At 46.4% G+C, this 21,832-nt stretch overlaps 1 protein-coding gene and 1 long non-coding RNA gene across 2 annotated transcripts in view; both read right to left on the bottom strand.

The window, feature by feature from the left end:
• Positions 1–395: 395 nt before the first annotated feature.
• LOC142769318 (uncharacterized) lies at positions 396–12,405 on the bottom strand. The gene is made up of 2 exons (XR_012885767.1): positions 12,315–12,405; positions 396–476 (listed from the first exon to the last, which is right to left on the bottom strand). It is a non-coding gene; the product is annotated as an uncharacterized LOC142769318 (long non-coding RNA).
• A 203-nt stretch (positions 12,406–12,608) lies between these two features.
• Positions 12,609–21,832, bottom strand: part of LOC142768346 (uncharacterized) — a 169,565-nt gene continuing 160,341 nt past the window's right edge. The window contains exons 8-9 of the mRNA XM_075870318.1: positions 12,678–12,737; positions 12,609–12,628 (exon numbers count right to left, since the gene is read on the bottom strand). Coding sequence (XP_075726433.1) covers positions 12,609–12,628; positions 12,678–12,737 — 80 coding nt within the window. The remainder of the gene's footprint in view (positions 12,629–12,677; positions 12,738–21,832) is intronic.

Here is a 21,832-nt window from a genome sequence, read left to right on the forward strand (position 1 = left end):
ACACACAACCGTGCATTGTGATGTGGCGCAGAGGACTACTTTTACCGCTAAGCAGGGGACGGCGTTAAAAATGATTGTCTTTCAGCACCAAGACATTGAAAGAAAATTTCTCCTAGGTGTCATCTTGTGCTACGACGGCCGTCAAGTAGAATAGCTTAGCCCCTACCTGAATCCACTCTTGGCAGTCATGTGGTTGGTTTGGCGACGTCCTTCTCGCATTTGATTGCCCACGTTTCTTAGAGCTTACGCACCGTAGTTCCCATATTTGAGGTGCCTACAGGAGAAGTATGTGCTTGTGCGAGCTGGAATGATAAACTGGAACATTGTATATAGCTGGGTTGGTGGGATGCGTTGCTGAACGGTTCTACAGTGTTTAAAAAAGTGCAAGCAATATCTTCACTTCAATGCTCTTTATTATTGAACCATTTATTTCGTCGCTGGTGGTAGTAGGCGTTTGATCTCTTCTGGTAGATATACTGGAAAAGGGCAGAAAATGGCGAGAATACATGACTCAGTATTATACAATAAAGCTATATATCACTAAGGTATTCCCTTTTTTTTATAGGAGCACATATACATTAAGGGTGGGTGACCAAATGCGCAGAAGCGCGTTTAAAACTTCTCTAACGTGCATGGGCTTATCTAGCGGCACACCATATACAATGCGTACGTAGTATTGAACTATGGTGGCTAGAAGGGGGAGGTGGGAGCATCACCAGCTGCGGAGTGTAGCAACAGATCATGGCGGCAGCGGCGGCGCTGCTGTAGCTTTTTAGATCGGTCGGTGGGGGCGAGTGTCCTTGACGGCCAAACAGGCCAGGCGTTGCACGAGAAGGTATGCGCATTTTGCAGAGCTTGCGACCTCCATGTAATAACTGGAATGCAGCTGTGTGCACTAGCAATGGGGTGTTTTAAACGAAAATTTAAGCACGGAATGTATACCGAGATTAAGGCAACGAACTACCTCTAATGGCATGCAAACATACGCGGTAGCACCCAAAAGGCAAGGCGGCGTACTCCACGATAAGACCGTGCGTATAAGTTCGAATATCATTTGAAACGTCGGTGTAAAACAATCATATGCTCACAATCGCAACGCTCGGTACCTTCATTTACATTTCAATGCGTAACTTTTAACAATTTTATTATATTGTAGTTTTCGCAGCTGTTCACTTTTTCGATGAGTTTCGTGTCTGGTGAATTTTCTACACACCGAGTGACGTATATTCAATCAAGGAGATTTAAATAAAAATTGTATACATGCGCAACGTTCAGGGAATTACAGCCTGCATCTTTATTTTTGTACATCGCCAATCTCATACAGCAAACAGCTCTAAATTACAATCACATGAAAGCGCAACTCCACACATATTCACGTTAAGCGGCGAAGCTTCAAATAGTGCATTCGCTGCCGTCGCTTGCCCTCCCGTGCCTTGTTTTCCGCTTTTACAATGAAGTGCAGCCTTGTCATTGTATAAAACTTGACGAGCTTGTTAGTAACATCTCTGGAATGTTTTTCGCAGCCAAGATGAGTTAGCCGGTTTCTTGTCAACGCAGAAATGAAGTCCATTATGCTATTTGCTTTAAGCTTGCTGTAGCTAAAGCCGCGCGCGAATGAGTCTTCCATGTTTTCGATAAAAGCTTGCAGTTCATCAGATGGGTAGAGCAGCCCACCCCAGTCTACTTCTCTGATTAGGCAGGCATCTGCGGGCATATCAGAATCGCGTGGTCGGATAAGGGCTTTTGCACATTCAGGGCACTTAGTTTGCCTCAGCATCCTTCGGGCGACATATCCAGCAACGAAATGCATATCTCGGGAGTCGCTTTTTACCGAAACCATTGCGCAGTGATCTGTTGGGATGCCAGACGATTCAAGGAGTTCATGTACTTCATTGAGACACCCTATGTCCATGAGCTCGTCAAGCTTCATCTGGAACTCTCTCCGGTCTTTGTGGCTGCCATGGGTGAGGCTCTTCAGCACTGATGGTGACACATTTCCGTTAGCAGTTGCCTTCGCCAAACTGCAGAACGACAGACAATTTGCCGAAAGCAGAAACTGGGTTGGCGTCGGGTAGTCGTTGCTTCCCGACATTTGCCGCAAAATTCCGAACACATTCTCCAGAGGATCCTGGCTTACTCTTAATGTCAGCAAGTACTTGTAACCAAGCTCTTTTGTGAGATATTCGAAAATCAACATGGTGCTTTTCAGGGTAACGCGAAGCCCTTCTGCAGTACCCTGGCTGAAGAAGCCCAGCTTTCCAACGTTTCCTTGCCACGCATCTAGATATGCAATAAATTCCTTCACTTCAGCCAGGACTGGCGAGTTGGGACGCATGGCACCGCGGCTGCAGCGGGAAGTCATGGCTGCAATCAGCCTAGCCATTCTTCTGATAAATGACACTGTTGCATCACTAGAGTCAACGCCCCATACTCTCTCGATCTCTTCCTTATATGCATACAAACCCCTGACCATCTCATCACTGAAAAAAGTGAAGGCATAGTTCACTTTCATTTTTTCAAATCCGTTCGGATCGATGACGACTCTTGAGACACGAGGCATTGCTTTAGGCCACACAATGTCCCTATTGTCACACTTCCATGCCTCTTTCACAACATCTATCCTGACCCTTCTTTCGGGCACCTGGAGACCCGTCGACACACTGCTGTTGCGGGCGCAATTCACAAGATGCGGAAAATCTTATAAGAAGTGCAGACTTCTGCTGTGATCTGCAGGGTGCTTCACTTTGCAAACAACTGACTTTGAAGAACCCTTGATGCCAAATTGTTGCCACATACTCCTGTTCCAGGATGCACCATCTGTGGTCACAAAATCCACAAAAAGCCCAGGCTTCTCGGCAGTTAGTGTTGCATCGACAATGATTTTTGCAAGCACATCGGCCTTTACATTTCCATGGGAGCCGAAAACCCCTAAGATTTGCTGAAAGTTGCCTGAAAATGGCTGGTACAATACTACTAGACCGTGACCACACGTTTGTGTGCTGTGATCTAGAGAAGTGTATTTGCCCAAGTCAACGAAACCTTCGATGAGTCCACTGCTTGTCCCTTTGAGGCTCTCCGAGAGCTTCAGCTCGTCAATGAAGAGACCTCCGTGCCTGTGAAACTCGTCTACACTTTTGGTTTTTTCTTCGATGGCAGCAAAAACATTATCATTGAGCTCAAAGCTGCTCTTATAATTTCTCACGTACTTGTGCAAACAACTCTTGCTGGGCAAGACCATTATTTTATGCTTTCGAATATGCTCATACAGCTTTGGGCTTTTCATGCGCATTGTAATGCAGTCCAGAAGCCATTCATCGCTGTACTTCATCCCCTGTGTTTCTTTCCTTTTCGCTGCTTCAAAGCATGTTTGTACCTGCTGCCGCTGTTTCTCAGGCAGCTTAGACAGACTCTCCTGAAGGTTTGATTCAGAGAGGGCAGAATTACTTTGCTTCATTTTCGCAAGCATTTGCTTTAGTTCACTGACTTTTGCCTTTTCTCGCCTCAACTGTCTTCCCCGCATAATTAGTTTCTTCGAAGCACGGTAACGAGTAGCCACTCTAGCTTTTCTCTTCTTATAGGATGCTTGGTTCAAAAGCAGTTTCTTTAGATACCTGCAGTGTATACAAGGCCTTTGATTTTGAGACATGCCTGAGCAACTTTTGCTGTACGACTTGTTTCCATGCGTTCTGTATTTTGATTGATTGGAACTGTCAAGCCGCTCAAGTGGAATAGAACCTTGCTCAAAACCGGAGCACACAACCATCTCGTTGATGGAGTGGAGGAGGCTTTCCACAGCATTCACATCAAACACATCCACTTTTTTTACAACTTTCCTTTGCACAAACACTACACAACGATAGCAAGTATCCTCAGCAGAGCCCAACACCAGTTTCTTGAAGTACACACTATCACCATCTTGAGCGCAAACAGTAAACGCAACAGCGTTCGGGGCATCCGCAAGTAGGCACATCGACCAGTAGTTGCTTGGAAGCTTCTCACCTTTCATATGCTCCAGTTTTTCCACTGTACACGACGCGCCGGGAACACGTTCACCGTTCGTTGTCACATCTAAGGAAGAATCGTGCTCCATCGAAGGAAGTTCGTTTTCATCGTTCACTTTTCTTTTTTTGCTGAGCACTTCTCCTCTCGATGTCCGGGAGCTGCGCTTCTGACGAAGCTTTTTAGAGAGATAACTCGGCGTGTTTGGGAAGATCGACGGTATTGCATCATCGGTAAGGCATGGGCGGCCGCGAGGAATCTTCACAACTTCACCATTCACGATATGGGTGTAATCTCTCACAATAAACCGTTGCTCGAAGTGTAACTCGCACAGGACTGCAGTTCGGTCGAGCAGTTTGTCACCACGTAGAACGTAACGCTGCCATGCTTTCAGCTGGTCCTCATCGTTCGGTACGGTGAAAACAGACCTTTTTACACCTGCCTTTCGGGCTGAAACGTACCCGGTAGAGCATCCGGGCGCGAAGCAGTGAGTCTGGCGCTTCACTGGTTTAGCCATCACGATATGCGGTGTGAAGAGGCTTCAAAACTTCGAGCATCGTGCGAACAATACGAACGCAAGCCGCGGAAACGCACGTGCTCCGCTTCGGCCCGGAGGGGCATCTAAAAAACGACACGCGCGCCACCGCTCATCAGCATGAACAACTGACACCCTCTCTGCCAACCTCCGCATCGCGCGATGCTCCCACCTCCCCTTCTAGCCACCATAATTGAACATACACATCTCTGAATTTTCCTACAAGGAAGTTCGATGTAGAAAGAGTAGTTGAATAAAAATACGGAACTACTGTGTTTCAGAAAACAAGAAATAACAAAAATAACATTGCCCTGCTCATCTCGAAACGCCCAACATATGACCGAACACGCTGGGTTTATCAAAGCCAATCATGTATTACATCACAGTTGTTGTAGGCGTTGTAAGAGGGGCCTTAGCTCAAGAAGCGTCCACGAATGCACATAAATAAAACTGTACCGAAGGCTCTCGAAGGTATAGGTCAGCCAAATCTGCTTTTGTGAGCGTTATTTTCTAATAGTTATGTTCCCGCTATCCTGTACTTTTTGATGAACAGCAAGGCCGAACTGATCTTTGATCATCAATTCACACTAACGGGTGCACTACCAGTTCACGTCGCGGTATTTCATTGTTGCCTCGGTATGAGCTCATGAACGTCTTTGTTGCCTGTAGCAATCTATTTTTCGCGCTGCTAAAAAGGTTGATGACTTTCCTACCTCCAGCAGGAAAAAAAGGGAACTGTTAGAAGGCACCGCTTCACAGTACAATATAAATAAGTAAATACATAAACATATAAATAAATAAATGATTAAATAATTGAAAACATGGATGATACTTCCGTCATAGTAATTGTTAAACCACGAAAGTGAAGCGTGTCTTCGTAAAAGTAGTGCTTATTGCGTAGTGATATATGAGAGCTTGTACAATTTATGTTGACTTTCCACAGCTATAGCATCGTTTGACGTGGATACAGTCAAGTTGACGCCTATTGGCTCGTCTCCATCACGACATCTACCACCCATGATTGATTTAACCGTTGTGGTAACTATGTTTTTAATAGATACCTGACTGGAACGTATAGTAAATCATGCACAAGTATAACATAAACAAACATGCACTAAACACATCTACTCGATATGCGCGTCTTCAAAGATCGTCAGGTATGGAGAGCAACAGCACAGTGTGCTCCTTAAGCGAGCGCCAGAGCTCACGCATACTGTACTTCAGCAGTGCGAGACGCAGAGGTTCGCAGCTTGAGCCGCGAACACGTGGAGGCGTTCGACCTCCTGCTTGCCTCAGCCTCACTCCACCAAGGCACAACATTCGCCGATTGACATCGTTGCCGTGCTGCCATGGATACTAAGGAAGTGTCATTAAACGAGCCGGTGCTGTCACATTCGATGTAGCCAGCGGCGAGTCATGTTGGTGCATGTGGAAGCTGCAGGACTTCAACAACGAGCTGTCGTGCGCAAACATAAAGCGAAATACTTAGGACATAGCTAAGTCGGCGCTTCTTCGATGCTCGCTCGGTCAGGGTTTTTCAATGCTATCGAGAACCTTGAGCCATGACCCCCAAGCCTGCATGCTTGTGCGCCAATTGCGACGCCATGCTTCAAACTCGTCCTGCCGCATTACTCATCTTGAGCACTCAGAGATGGCGGCACCCTCTCGCTTCAACAACAGACAGCATGGAGCAAAAAATAATTGGTGAAAGATCTAAGGCACGTTTGCACTGAGTTAAATAATAGCCTCAATAGGTTGGTGAGCATTTTCGAAAGTTTTTTGAAATTCAGCAGAAATGCCGTTAGGACCACGTGCCTTCGATGAAGGTAAGCTGTCAATTGCGCGCTCAATAGCTTGCGGGATATCTTCAATATAAATCATGAAATGGAGACACTGCTGAGATCATTTTGCAAGAGACACACAGATTTGATGCCGCAAAATTCTGACAAGAACAATTTTAATTTCCTCTTTCGAAGGTCACAGGCCGATATCACTGTCAAACATTGACTACAAAAGTTCTGCTAAAGTTTAATCAAATAGGTTGCAATTTGCGGTATCTCTTCTCACTTGATCTTCTCAAACAATTTGAAGGCCGATCTATACAAAACAATATGCATGTTGCTCGTACTGTCCATCGGTACTTTTACGAACATCAAAAGCCCCTTGCAATGTTACATGCAGAACTTGTAAAAACCCTTGATTGTGTTATTAAATCGTTTCTTTTCTCTCTCTTCCGGAGCATGCCAATATTGGCACTGCTGTGCTTAAGGACGGAAAAATTTGTAGTAACAAATTTTTGACCCGTTCTATTGTCAATGGTCAGCTATCCAAACCTGTTTCTAGTTGCTCCTTGGTAGCAGAGTTGCCCCGTGTTGCCACTTTTGTTTGCCCTTTACGTAGAGCCTTTTAGTAAAGCCTTTAAGTAGAATTTTGCATAAGTATCTTACGATCCAGTAGTATCCGTGGCTTCGATACACTATAAATTTAAATAAAGTATTTGCTTATGCAGGCAATGTACCACTATTTTGCACAGAGCCAATAGTTGAAAATGCTCATCTGCAAAATAAAATTTTCTCATACTGTCAGGAGCTCGTTTGAACGCCTCGAAGTGTTTAGGATTACGGTTTGGTTCGTGAAGTCGTACGCCAAGTCATTATGCAGAAAGGAACTGGAAAACATTCCACCATCGTGCCTCGTTGTACCGTTAGATGTGCATAGATTCAGTGTGCATTGCTGGGGGGAGCGCATCCCTAAACATAAATGTCTAGCCAAGAGATATGTTCCCTGTCACCTATCAATGATTGGAAGAGCTGAAGCTTTTGGTACTTTTCTAACAACAAACCTGTAATACGTGTTGCGACTTATTCATTGTGCAACATTTTCTGTACAAAAATTTCATTGAAATTTCGCCACTACGATATCGTCTTCTACTTTTCAGCCCATGCGTAGGGACAACATGATTGATATGTGGTGTTTAACGTCCCAAAACCACCATATGAATATGAGAGACGCCGTAGTGGAGGGCTTCGAAAAAAATTTCTACCACCTGGGGTTCTTTAACGTGCACCTAAATCTGAGCACACGGGCCAACTACATTGCCGCTTCCATCAGAAATGCAGCCGCCGCAGCCGGGATTCGATCCCGCGACCTGCGGGTCAGCAGCCGAGTACCTTAGGCACTAGACCACCACTGCGGGGCCTTTGTCGACTGCTGATGAGGAAGGAATGCGTCTGAATTTTTTAAAGTTTTACTTACCTTGTCGTCGGAGATGCAGATATTGACATGCTAGTCTGATTAATTTTGCTTCCATATATTTCGAAAGGTAACAAATAGCGTGTCCTTTTTTAAACAGAGAAGGCTGAGTAAAAACCCCTGTTTAAATTAGCTCTTATGTTTGGATTATGTGCTAGTATGCGCGTCAGTTTAGGTTAACGTTTCACTTTTTGGGTAACGTGTGCAACTTTAAGTTTAAGTATTACTTTCCTCCTTTGTACTTTCCTGTTTTGCGATAATCATTGCCTGCGCGCATTGAACGAGAGCTTTTCGGAGGACTAACTTTAATATGTTGAACGGTCTGATGCTTGCAAGTGACCCCAATGTGCGTGATTGAGAAGTATTTAGTATTCTAAATTGTAGTTTCGGGGACAAATTGAGTTAACCTCAGCAGCTTCGATCGTCGACAATCTGCCTGAGTCACAATTGAGAATTACTCAAAAAAATTCTGTTTGGTTTAGCAGTATCAATTCATTGTGTACGTGGTTTAGCAGTGTCATGCACTGACACTTAGCCAAAGGTATGTACGCATTGTGTATTTCTCCTCAGATACGTTGCTCGTGATGCTATTCTTTAGCTCAGCTTAATCGCGAGCAAATAGTTTCGTTTCTGCTGGTCGGGCGATTTGATCAGCATTTGGAGGGAACCTGCTTGGGCCAGAGTGGTTTGGCTTTGTGCTTGACTCTGTTGTTCCAGTGAACCTCTACAGGGTAGTGAAAGTGACCGTGGGTGGAGAGAGCGGAACGGCTACAGTTCTCAACGGTGAACCAGCATCCCTTCTTCTAAGCCACGCTAGGTGGCTCAAAACTCCGGGCGCATTGTCTGGTGGCAGGGGCGCCGTTATGCAAGAGGCATGGTCCTCGTTCGGGAGTGCTTCTTCCCACGAAAACGAGTGGAGTTCCGGCGAACTCTCCCCCTTCATCCCAGCGCAACCTTCCTCGCAGACGGCGGTGAGCCACGTGCAATTTCCGGCAAGGCTTTGCCTCCTCCTCTAAGTACTCGGAAATGGTGTCGGAGAAGAAACCAAAAACGTTATTTATGACCGGGCCGGCCCGATGTTTGAGCATTTTTGCCCCAGTCGACGTCGTCAGGCTGGCCCGCACTGTACAAGCTGCAACCTCTTGAAAAAAATGTTGCTGTTTTCAAAACGTTCGCCTTCCTATTTCGCACACGGGAGAAGGCTTCAGCGAAGTCCGTTCGACTGCTCGCTGCTCTCGGCTACCGCTACCATCGCATGAAACCCGAATTCGTAACAGTGGAGAGCAACGGTACTGACGGGGCTTTGATGCAGTAGCCGGAGGCGCGAATGGGGAAGCCAACGATCATGCAGAGAACGTCAAGTATTACGCAGAAGGCAAAAACATCAGCTGATACGGCGCGTGCGAGGAGATTGCGTGCGGGGACACCGACGATGAAACAGTTCTGGATGGCGTGAAGGGTGGCGCAAGTGCTGAGGGGCAAAAGGCCAATGAAAGTTGGAGGGAGGAACCTAGAAGCCCGCTGAGCAACCCGGAAAGTCCGTGCTAGCACCATTCAAGGGCCCATCTATATCAGACACGGTGCTTTGGAGCATAGCTGAGCCGACACAGTGGTTCAAAAATGACAAAGCGAAAAATGAAAGCTACCTCAAGGTAGTGGTGGTGTGAGTGTCAGAGGCACCGACACTATTACCTTCTACGAGGACGTCACGCCCCCAGACTGCCGAGTTCACCAACGTTCTGCTGCTATGCGGATGTCTGACCGCCATCCAGAGGTGTATGCTCGAATTGGTTACAATGGCAGAGCATGACACAACGGTACAGCTACTATGACGAGGGCGCCACGCAACAGCGGCAGTGGCAGAAGGTTCACCTAGACTACTCCGACATCGCAAGCTCGGTGGGACTTGTACTGCACCAGGATCATCAGCGTTACGTCATGCTATCACCGGTGACCATGGGCGTCTACATGAGCGACTCCTTCGCATGTCCATCTGCAGGCCGCAGCGGTGGCGGAGCAGGTTGCGCTGCGCAAGTTAGGGCCATTCCGCGCGTTACCGCACAGCCGCAACGCACGTGCCGGGACCCCTACCGCACGCAAGCGGGGGACAAATAGGATAATTGGCGACGCTCGTTCACCCTCCGCTTGGGTGCGGCAGGTGTGCCGGCACGTGCGTTGCGTCTAGCGCATAGAACGGCCCTTAGTGCTTACGACTGCCGGCAGCCCGTGAGGCGGCATGACGAGTTGTGGATGGGCGGCACTGGTATATAGTCATCTGGTTCCAGTGTGGTCCACCAGAACCAAGGATATTTGTGGCCATAGCACCTATCTCTTCCCACTTTCACTGAATAGGAGGGGTCAGTGTGCGAGCGCTCGTCGGCTGCGAGTGCTCCGACCGCAGTAAAAGAAAAGGGTAGTCATGGCTGCTCTGGCAGCTTGCGCTCGGCGGCCACGGACGAGCACTTTTGACTAAGGTTAGGCAGAGTAAAAACGTTTTCCCGTGTGTCTTGGTCAAGAGCCTGAGGGATTTTGGGTGCACTCGCTGGCCCAAACACCACTTTGTATATTGTGGTTAGTGGTATGTTGGTATGTGCCACTGGATATAGAAAGTTTATAATTATCCCGGAATCATGACGACAGACATAAATAACCTTATTGTGGGAGCATTAGGTGAACCTGACATCGGCAGAGTTGACCCGAGGAGCACAAAGATAAAATACAACAAATCTGCAGAAAACGAGCCCACCCGTTTTACGTGGCAGTCAGCTATTCTACCACAGAGCCATGCCCGGCCTCGAAATCGCTTTGGATAAATACAACATTCAGACGCAAGTTTCGCGCATCCTAAATTGTGGTTGTTCAAATATTATAAGAAAGAAATAAACATTACATACGTAAGCCTATCACACCGACATCGCATTGTGCTTGTATCTGTCCCACCTTTCTTTGCCCTTGTCTTTATTTGCGCTCAAAAGTCTATTTTGAGAGGCCAACATCATGCATGACTAGTCAGCATTCATTGTAGTTCCAGTGCTGATTCCTTCTTTACAGCAGTATGATGAACAATACATTTTAAAAACAAAACATTTCTTTAACAACTGCAGATACTTTGAGCGTATCTATCTATCTATCTATCTGTTTGTCTGTCTGTCTGTCTGTCTGTCTGTCTGTCTGTGTGCGTAGTCAAAGCGTTTTTTTCCAGACACGTGTCGCTCATACCCGTAATCGACGGGCCGTGGTATGCCGTGCTAAGCCGCACATGTCTGAAAGAAACATGACGACGTACTCGGTGGGTCATAGTATGCAGGTATGAGCCACAGGTGACTGACTGTTCACGTCTACCTAGAAACGACGAGTACACACATTTCTAAATGTAATGCAAAAGCGTCTAGAAAAATTTATGTCGTGAAGGTCCCACTTTCGATTCCGCGTGCCGAAGTTTTTTTTTTTTCTTCCGCATTTTATAGATACGTATACATATACGGTGCGTGACATCGACGCCCACGCCGACGCCGGCAGCGAAATCCAGCTGAGAGTGTCCATATAACTGTTACCGCACTAAAAGGCCCTATGTAAGTGCAATGTTGATTAGATGTCAATTTCGGTTCAGTGCTGGCTAGATGATTTTACTAACACGTGCGCTCCTATGATGCAGGTGTCACATCGGGCTGAGAGCGTTTGTATATTTAAACGCTCTTTTCTGAACATAGTCTCAGTAGCACAAGCCAGGACTACTATCCTTGCAAGCACAAGCGCCACATATAAATTTACTGAATTTGGTGCTAGTAATACCCATATTGCTGTAGTCATATTTACGCAAAGGTACATAACTACTTTCGTAAAACATACGAGACTGTTCAATATAGTTGTGTGCGTGCAATCATTGAACACACGTTTAGGGGAATTTCGTAATGATTTGCTCGAAAAATAAATTAAATTGAATGAAAATATCACTGATCAGTCATCTTGCCTTGCGGTACTCTGCATGTCATCGATTCTAATGGTACGTGATATCAGTCAAATTTTATTCATATGATTTAGCAAGCTATATTTAGGTGTCGCTCGTCCACGGAAGAATACGCTTGCGAAAGTAGCGTGTCATATTTACATCGTGATACCCTAATGCACTATTCGTTTTGATGATAATGACGTCTGTGCTTTAACGGGAGTGGTGGTGTTATGTGAAAACTTAAGTTACCCACTGTAGTTGCCAGCAGACCCCAGTGTAGTGACCTTTTCCGATAAGCCAATTATGTGCACGTAACTAGTGCACTTAAAGTCGATTCATACAAGGAAATTAGTGCGTTTAAAATCTCTACATACGTTTAGTTACTACTACGCTTATCTGTTTCATAAATGTATATATTGAAAGTGTCACAGCGAAAACTGCGCAACTGCATGCTTCGCATCTCATTGATTGCCATGGGGTGTGGAATCTGCCGGATGTGTCTACTTTCGCAACCATTTGAGCGTTAAAATTTTGTATTAGAGGTGAAGAATGGTTTGGTATTTCAGGTTGAAAACTTACTTGAGTCTCTGGAGAAGTAGCAGAAGCATAAGTGTGGGGGATTGATGGCACACACAGAAAATAGCCCATTGTCTAACAGGCAGCGGATCGCGCATTCTTGTATTTTCGGACAACCATACACTCCTGCAAAAGACTTATGGTGAAAACTTAGCATTTGTGATTGATAAGTAGCCTACGTTAATCAATCACCATAACTTCTATATGACCATGAAGAAAGACGCTATGCGTCTATAATTTATCATTATCTCAGAAATTATGTATTACTTGTGTTTAACCAAGCACTGTGAGTTTTTTCTAACTTCCGACAAAATAGCCTACGCCAGTGAGGGCAAGTAGAATGCAAGCTGCGAGAAACTATCTCACTATCGTAGCCTTTCACAATTGTGCCACCATCCTTGTAGTACTTGAAGCCTCCAGATGTACCTGTAAACAAAATAAGTAAAACTTGTCACCCAGCCATTCATATTAAAGCATTCAATAAATAAATTGCATTCAATTTAACATCGAGGAATTTTTGAATATTGTTATCTAGGGTTCCGTTTTTTTATGTGTACCTAGCGAAACAGCCGTGAGCGTGCTTAGAGCGTAGCATGTAGTCATGTTTTACATGACACGCGTGTCATGAGTATCATATTTGGACGTCTCATTTGCCTACGTCATCCATTCACGTCATGCAATACCAAATTTGGTATGTTGTATGTGGAAAGCTAGCAAGACGACCGCGAAGGCACTATGCGCGTAACATGTGGTATTTTACAGGACACGCAAGTCATGATTATTATGTTTGCATGTGTCGTTTACCTTCGTCGTCCATTCACGCCACGTAATAGAAAATTGGTATATTTGAAGCTAGTGAAACGGCCGCAAGCGCGTAATGAGCGTGACATACTCATTGCAAAAAACAGCATCCCCAGCGCGCTGACAGTATACGTTTTTTGGCACTGGTACACGCTGCAAACACTGATACACGTTGTTGTTCACTGATACTTCGCTGCGAGCACTGGAAAACAGCTGTGTAGCACTGGTGATCCTGGGAAACACTGGGAAGCGCTGGAAGCACTGGAATTTTCGCTGGCAAGCGCGGGTGAATACTGGAGCACGCACTGTTTCTACCAGCGAGCGTGCACGTTTACGTAGCGTGAGCCGTGGTATGTTTCGGTGTCGTTGAGTATAAAAAGCTTCATTCGACGGCATGGATAGATGCTACCCTAACATATCCCGAGCATGCGTAATTTTTTCGGTGTACGTACGTATCACAGCAATTAATACACTTTTGTCGCCTGCCACCACGTATACCGGCCATATTCGCATCAGCCGTGTATGGCTGTAACAATCTCATGTTGCAGTGTTTATAAGCCTGGAGCTGGACGCCCCTCTTAACAGTAACAGGGAATTGTTTATGCCGCCAAGTTCACGAAACGTAATTGAGCTCCTCGATCACTTTGCAAGGTTTCCCAGCGGATGTGAGAGAAACAGCTGTCGTTAGATTCCGCCACACCGCGTAGATGAATGTCTGGTCATCCTTATCCTTCTATATACTTCAAGTAACAGCTAAATTTGTTGGCAAGTTCAAATGCAGAAATGGCCCAGCGAGCATTAGGCCTATCTTGCCGGCCGCGTGGGTGTATATGTTACCGGCGTTTCTTGCTTCGTGTCACACAATCCTAAAGTTTGAGAATAACAGTAAAGTGCCCCGCCACAGTGGTCTAGTGGCTAAGGTACTGGGCTGCTCACCCGCAGATCGCGGGATCAAATCCCGGCTGCAGCGGCTGCATTTCCGATGGAGGCGGAAGTGTTGTAGGTCCGTGTGCTTAGATTTGGGCGTACGTTAAAGAACTACAGGTGGTCGAAATTTCCGGAGCCCTCCACTAAGGCGTCTCTCATAATCATATGGTGGTTTTGAGACGTTAAACCTCACAAATCAATCAAACAATAACCGTAAAGTATAGTTTACACATCCGTGAACCTAAATCAACTATTTTGCTTTGTGTCGACCTCCGCACAAGGAGGGCTGATGATGGATTCATCGCGCTTTCAGCTACGCAGGCTGTCACCAAAAGGTGCCGGTGGCTGGCACTTCACTGACTGATATGTAAGAACACGCAGTTCCCAGTTGGTAATTTGGTACGCCTTCGTGAATTGACTCCCTGGCATACGTTTTCAGGAATTTGCATTAGTATTTCTAAGGCGTTTTTTTAGTTGTTGATATACCTGCAAATTTGTACACTGGTGCGGCCCCTGTATACTGTCAGTGAAGACCAGAGAAAGAGCTCTCGCTTGGTATCGCCACTCCGGAAATTCATGTCTGGCATTGATTGACCTTCTACTTACTTCAGGTACAGTTTAAGTAACAGTTAGAAATGTTCTGAAGCTCAAATGCAGAAACTTCAAGCATCGCAACGCAGCTGCGTCGAGAGCGGTCGTACCTAGTGCACCGTCCCAGCGAGAATAAGGCTCATCGTGCCGGCCACGTCGGTGTACATGGTACCGGCGCTTTTTGCTTTAAGTAGGCACAATTCCAAAGTGTAAGAATGACTGTGAAGTACAGTTTAGACATCCCTGAGCCTAAATCAACCATTTCTCCACTTGGACGGTGCCCGCACAAAAAGCGACGACAATCGATGTGTCGTGCGTTCAGCAACGCAGGCTGTCGCCGAAAGCTTCCTTCTGAGCGCCGTAGACGAAACTTTTCTGACTCGTATGTAAGAACACACAATTTTGAGTTAGTACTTTGGTACGTCTTAGTGAGCTAACACACTGGCATACTTTTGCAGCGGATTGCACTAGTATTTTCCTCAGCAGTTTCTCAGTTGAAGGTATATATATAACTGCAAATCTGCACACTGCCACGTTGGATGTATACTGCTATATCGTCGCTTGTGAAAAAAAAAGACTCAATATTCAATCGTGTGCGCGAATATGTACCGAACAAGTCATTTCAAATCATCTGTACATGTCGGCCAGTAGCAAGTGCAAGAAGCGACTATCCAAGGAAAAAAATATTGGCAGCAACAGCCGACAATCTGTGGTTGCTCCTGCAGTAAATTTAGGATTTTTCAGAGTTAAGATATAGATTCTTCAAAAAACTTTGCGCTCTCGCTACTATCTGCACGTCATTCGGTGCTGGAAGCTGTTCGCCACTGTCGAATTAAGACGCAATTGTTATTTGGAAAGGAATATCGTGTTAATCTTGACTGTGCGACGTGTAAACATGAAGTCGAAGGGCGTAATCCTAGGATTAATAGTCATTTTATAAGCCTACCAACATGTTTTCGCGTGGCTTATTGGGTAAAGTACTCAAATTGGATTTCAAAGGTGACAAGTTTGAACCCTGTCGTGGGGTGTTCCTTATTTTAAATTTGCGGAATATTTTATTCTTTTACTCCTATCTTTATAGGTGCGTGCATTTTTTTGGTAAAAGTGCATTTATGTTTTCTTCACTTCATTGCTATATCAGTGTGTAATATTGATCAGAGGTGTAGTATTTGATTTCTATGTACCCTTTTGAATTTGTGAATGTCTTTTTGCTGCTACTGCTGTATGGGTGGCACGGCCCAGTCAGGCAATGTTTGCCTTTTGCCGTGCGTCATTGGACAATTTTGTAATTGTTCATAATAAACTAATAAAGAAAGAAATAATTTTATTTATTTATGGCAATTGGGCACCCCTCGTTTTAACCCTATGAATCCATTTTGCACAGAGTACCCAGCGCCTCCCAGCGCTGGTACCGGGTCGCTGCCACTCCTACAACCCAGTACCAGCGCTGGGAGGCGCCAGGTACCAGCTTGATACTGGGACCATAATCAGGCATGGCGCTGGACGCTCGTACCCAGTAGCACTCGTTTTTGCAATAAGGGTGTCATCATCATCAGCATCATCAGCCTGACTATATCCACTGCAGGACAAAGGCCTCTCCCATGTTCCGCCAGTTAATCCGGTCCTGTGCTTGCTGCTGCCAATTTATACCCGCAAACTTCCTAATCTCATCTGCCCACCTAACCTTCTGTCTCCCCCTAACCCACTTGCCTTCTTTGGGAATCTAGTTAGTTACCCCTAATAAACAGCGGTTATCCTGCCTACGCGCTACATGCCCGGCCCATGTCCATTTCCTCTTCTTGACTTCAACTATGATATCCTTAACACCCGTTTGTTCCCTAATCCACTCTGCTCTCTTCTTGTCTCTTAAGGTTACACCTACCACTTTTCGTTCCATTGCTCGATGCGTCATCCTCAATTTAAGCTGAACCCTCTTTGTAAGTCTCCAGGTTTCTGCTCCGTAGCCAAGTACCGGCAAGATACAGCTGTTATGTACCTTCCTCTTGAGGGATAGTGGCAATCTACCTGTCATAATTAGAGAGTGCTTGCGAAATGTGCTCCACCCCATTCTTATTCTTTTAGTTACTTCAATTTCGTGGTTCGGCTCCTGCCCTAAGTAGACATAGACATTACCTGCCCCAAGTAGACATAGTCTTTTACAACGTGAACTGCACTATTACCTATCTCGAAGCACTGTTCTTTTCCGAGGTTGTTGTACAAAACTTTCGTTTTCTGCAGATTATATTTAAGACCCACCTTACTGCTCTCCTTGTCAAACTCCGTAATCATGAGTTGCATTTCGTCCCCTGAGTTACTCAGCAATGCAATTTCATCGGCAAAGCGCAGGTTACTAAAGTACTTATTCATGGCTTCTTTGCCCAAACACGTACACGGACACAAGGAAAAGAGGCAAACAACACGGGCGCAAACTCACAACTGGTTTATTTTGAACAACGAACTGTACTTATATCTTCACGTAGCCAGTTGTGAGTTTGGTAAGATGATTTTACCCTTCTTCCAAGACTCTGGTACTCTTCCCGTTAGGAGACACCTCGTTAACAGGGTGGCTAGTTTTTCTAACACTGTCCTCCATCTTTCAGCAGACCTGATGTTACCTGATCATCACCAGCAGCTTTGCCTATTTGTATGCTTTCCAAAGCTTTTCTTACTTCTTCTATCAATACTGGTGGGGTGCCATCTCGGTTACTGCAAATTCTTATAGTATTAAGGTCGTGGTTGTCCCGGCTACTGTAAAAATATCTGTAAAACTCCTCCGCTATTTTAACTATACTATCCATATTGGTAGTTATTTTGCCTTCTTTATCCCTTAGTGCATACATCCGATTTTTGCTTATCCCAAGTTTCCTCTTGACTGCTTTGACGCTTCCTTTGTTTTTCAGAGCGTGTTCAATTCTCTCCATGTTATGCCTTCTTATATCGCATACCTTACGCCTATTAATCAACTTCGAAAGCTCTGCCAGTTCTATTTTGTCTGTTGTACTTGAGACTGTCACGATTTGACGCTTCCTAATGAGATTCTTCGTTTCCTGGGAAAGCTTGCCAGTGTCCCCTCTAACTGCCCAGCCTCCAACTTCCAATTCACACTCCATAATGATACTCGTCAGATTCTCATTCATTGTATCTACGCTGAGGTTGGTTTCCTCAGTAAGAGCTGAGCACCTGTTCTGAAGCGAGACTCTGTATTCCTGTACTTTCCCTCTCGCTGCTAGCTCAATGATTGGCTTCTTGCGTATCAGGGGTGTAATTGGGGTGTTTTGATGTTTTTACGTGATACGCAAGCTCCACCTTTGTGGTCTAGTGGCTAAGCTTCTAGGCTGCTGACCCAAAGGTCACGGTATCGAGTCCCGGCTTTGGCGGCTGCATTTCCGATAGAGGTGAGAATACTGTAGGCCCTCGTGCTCAGATTTGGGTGCTCGTTAAAGAACCTGAGGTGGTTGAATTTTCTGGAGACTCACATATCAATTATTGACAAGCATCTCATGATTATCAGATGTGCACCAATCATATGCGTCCGTAATGCAGTGACATCACTTGACACAAAATATGGTGTATGTGAAGCTAGCGAAACGACCTCGAGTGCTCCGTGAGCTGGCGTGTAGTCATGACTCATGACACACATGTCATGCTTGTCATGATTTCCATCTTAAGGGCTGTAACTTGTGTTATTCATGCAGTCATGTCATACCATAGCAGTTTTGCATTATGTTATGAGAACAAAACCACTGCAAGAGCAACGAGACCATGAAGTATAAATCATGACTTTTACATACATATTGTCACGGGGTCGTGATGTGACTGAAGACAGGAGACTTCGTGTTGGGATTTAACTGTTTATTTGGGCGAACCTGTGCCCGGTAAACAGAAAGTCCAATTACAGCAGCAGTCTTGCACAGATAGCAGTCTCGGACTGATAGCGGCGAACGGAGCTTCGGCCTTCGATCAACAACTGACAAGCGGCAAAGCGCGTCGGCATTTATACTCTTGCCGTCGAATGTTCTAGCCTTATCGTTGGCGGTGGCGTAAGTTCCAGAATAATCTGTACCGTTCGCACAGTGGGCGTTATCTTATCAAAATGATCTACTACAGCCCGGAACCTTCTCGAAAACTGCAGGCGCGGTTTGCGCTGAGAATCGTGTGGTATTTTGGGACGATAACAAAAACTTGGGAAACGGAACGTGGCATTGCCCCCCTCTGAAAAAAGGCATCGTCCTGATGCTTTAACTAAAGATGAAGGTACAACAATAATGCAAGAAAGTACAATGAATAAATTACGATACAACAATAATCCAAAAAACACTGTTTCAGTGTGTTAACGCGCATAAAACGGCTTGAGGCGCGCGACATGGACGACTTCAGGTCGCGATCGGCGGCGTTGAGAGTTCGTGATGCCGTCGGGGACAACCTCGTAATCAAGTGGGCCGAGACGTCGAACCACCCTGTACGGTCCGAAGTACCGTCGCAGAAGCTTTTCACTTAGTCCACGTCAGCGTATCGGCGTCCACACCCAAACACGTTCACCGGGCTGGTATCCCACGAAGCGTCGTCGAAGATAGTAACGGTGGCTGTCGGTCGTCTGTTGATTTTTTATGCGGAGACGCGCAAGTTGTCGGGCTTCTTCGGGGCGTTGAAGGTACTCGCTCACATCGAGGTTTTCTTCGTCGGTGACGTTTGGTAACATCTCATCGAGCGTCGTTGCCGGGCTCCTTCCGTAGACCAATTTGTATGGAGATATCTGCGTCGTCTCCTGCACCACCATGTTGTATGCGAAGGTCGCATACGAAAAAATGGCGTCCCACGTCTTGTGTTCGACATCGACGTACATTGACAGCATGTCGGCGATCGTCTTGTTAAGCCGCTCGGTGAGGCCGTTGGTCTGTGGGTGGTACGCTGTCGTCCGGCGGTGGTTTGTTTGGCTGTATGCCAAGATCGTTTGACTTAAGTCGGCAGTGAATGCCGTTCCTCTGTCGGTGATAAGGAGCTCCGGGGCGCCGTGACGTTGGACGATATTTTTCGACGAAGAATTTAGCTACCTCGGATGCACTGCCTTTTGGCAGGGCTTTTGTCTCGGCGTAGCGGGTGACGTAGTCGGTAGCTACCACGATCCACTTGTTTCCGAAAGCCGACGTCGGGAACGGCCCCAGTAGGTCCATACCAGTCTGCTGGAAAGGTCGGCAAGGTAGATAAATTGGCTGCAGAAGTCCCGCTGGCTTTTTCGGCGGTGTCTTGCGTCGCTGACAGTCCCGGCATGTCCTCACATAACGAGTGACGTCGGTGGTAAGACGTGGCCAGTAGTACCTTTCTTGTATCCTCGCAAGCGTGCGAGAAACACCGAGGTGCCCTGCCGTCGGATCGTCGTGCAGTGTCTGCAGGAGTTCTGGTCGCAGAGCTGAAGGCACCACAAGAAGGTACTTACTCGAAGCGGTGAAAAGTTTTTCTTTTGTAGAAGACCGTTTCGTAGAAAGAACGATGCAACTGTGCGCTTGAATACCTTCGGGACTTCGGCGGTCCTGCCTTCGAGGTATTCTGTTAGGGCCTTAAGTTCCGGGTCGGCCCGCTGTCGTTCAGCGAAACCGACGGTAGTTATCGTTCCCAAGAAGTAGTCGTCATCCGGATCGTCGGGTGGCGGTTGGTCTACAGGCGCAAGAGAGAGACAGCCGGCGTCGGTGTGTTTTTTTCCGGGCTTATAAATGACAGTAATGTCATATTCTTGAAGTCTCAGTCTCCATCGTGCGAGGCGACCTGAAGGGTCCTTCAAGGTGGCTAGCCAACACAAGGCGTGGTGGTCGCTCACAACTTTGAAGGGCCTGTAGGAACGAAATTTCGACGTAGCCCAGATGATGGCGAGGCACTCCTTTTCTGTTGTGGAATAATTTGCTTATGCTTTGGATAGTGATCGGCTGGCGTAACTAATAACCCTTTCAAGTTCGTCAGCACTCTGCACAAAACCGGCGCCAAGACCTAGGCTGCTTGCGTCAGTATGTATTTCTGTTTCGGCGAATTTGTCGAAATGGGCAAGTAACGGAGGCGTCTGGAGGCGATGTTTAAGCTCCTGGAAAGCGTGTTCCTGTGGCGTTTCCCACTTGAACTCCACGTTGGCTTTGGTAAGGTTAGTGAAAGGATCAGTGGTGCGGGCGAAGGTTGTTACGAGCCGCCTATAATAGGCGCACTGGCCCAGAAATCGGCGCACGAACTTCTTGTCAGTGGGCGGCGGGAAGTCAGCGATGGCAGCTGTTTTCCGTGGATCGGGACGAACTCCAGACTTGCTGATAAGGTGCCCCGGAAACAAGAGCTCCTCATACGCAAATCTGCACTTTTCTGGCTTCAGTGTGAGTCCGAACGTCTTGATGGCTTGAAGTACAGCTTCAAGGCGCCGACAATGCTCGTCGAAACTCGAGGAAAACACGACGACGTCGTCCAAGTACACAAGGCAAGTCTGCCACTTCAATCCTGCCAGTACTGTATTCATAACGCATTGAAAAGTTGCAGGCGCTGGCAAAGGTCGAAGGGCATCACCGTAAACTCGAAGAGGCTGTCCGGTGTTATAAACGCCGTCTTCTCTCGGTCTCTTTCATCGACTTCGATTTGCCAAAAGCCAGTCTTGAGGTCCATTGACAAAAAGTACTTGGCATTATGGAGCCGATCAAGTGCGTTGTCTACTCGTGGGAGAGGATACACGCCCATTTTTTGTGATTTTGTTCAGGTGGTGATAATCGACGCAGAAACGTAGGGTCCCATCCTTTTTCTTCAATAACACCACGCTGGATGCCCATGTACTCTTGGACGGCTGGATAATGTCATCCCGCAGCATTTCATCAACTTGTCTCTTCATGGCCTCACGTTCTCGCGTCGAAACCCTGTACGGACTCTGACGGAGTGGTCTGGCATTTTCTTCGGTTATGATGCGATGTTTCGTGATTGGGGTCTGCCGAATTTTCGATAACGACGAAAAGCAATCTTCGTATTGCAGGAGCAGGGCCTTGAGCTGTTCTTGCTTATCGTTCGGAAGTCTGGGATTCACGTCGAAAGCTATGGGAGGGGCTTGGTTCCTCTGAGCAGGTTCCGCAGAATCGGTGAGGGCGAAAGCACTGGTGGCTTCTACAATTTCTTCGATGTATGCGACCGTTGTTCCTTTGTTCGAATGTTTGTACTCATTGCTGAAATTTGTGAGCAAAACCGTTGCT

This window comes from Rhipicephalus microplus, chromosome 8 (genome assembly GCF_043290135.1).
Source record: "Rhipicephalus microplus isolate Deutch F79 chromosome 8, USDA_Rmic, whole genome shotgun sequence".
Taxonomy (NCBI): Eukaryota; Metazoa; Arthropoda; class Arachnida; order Ixodida; family Ixodidae; genus Rhipicephalus; species Rhipicephalus microplus.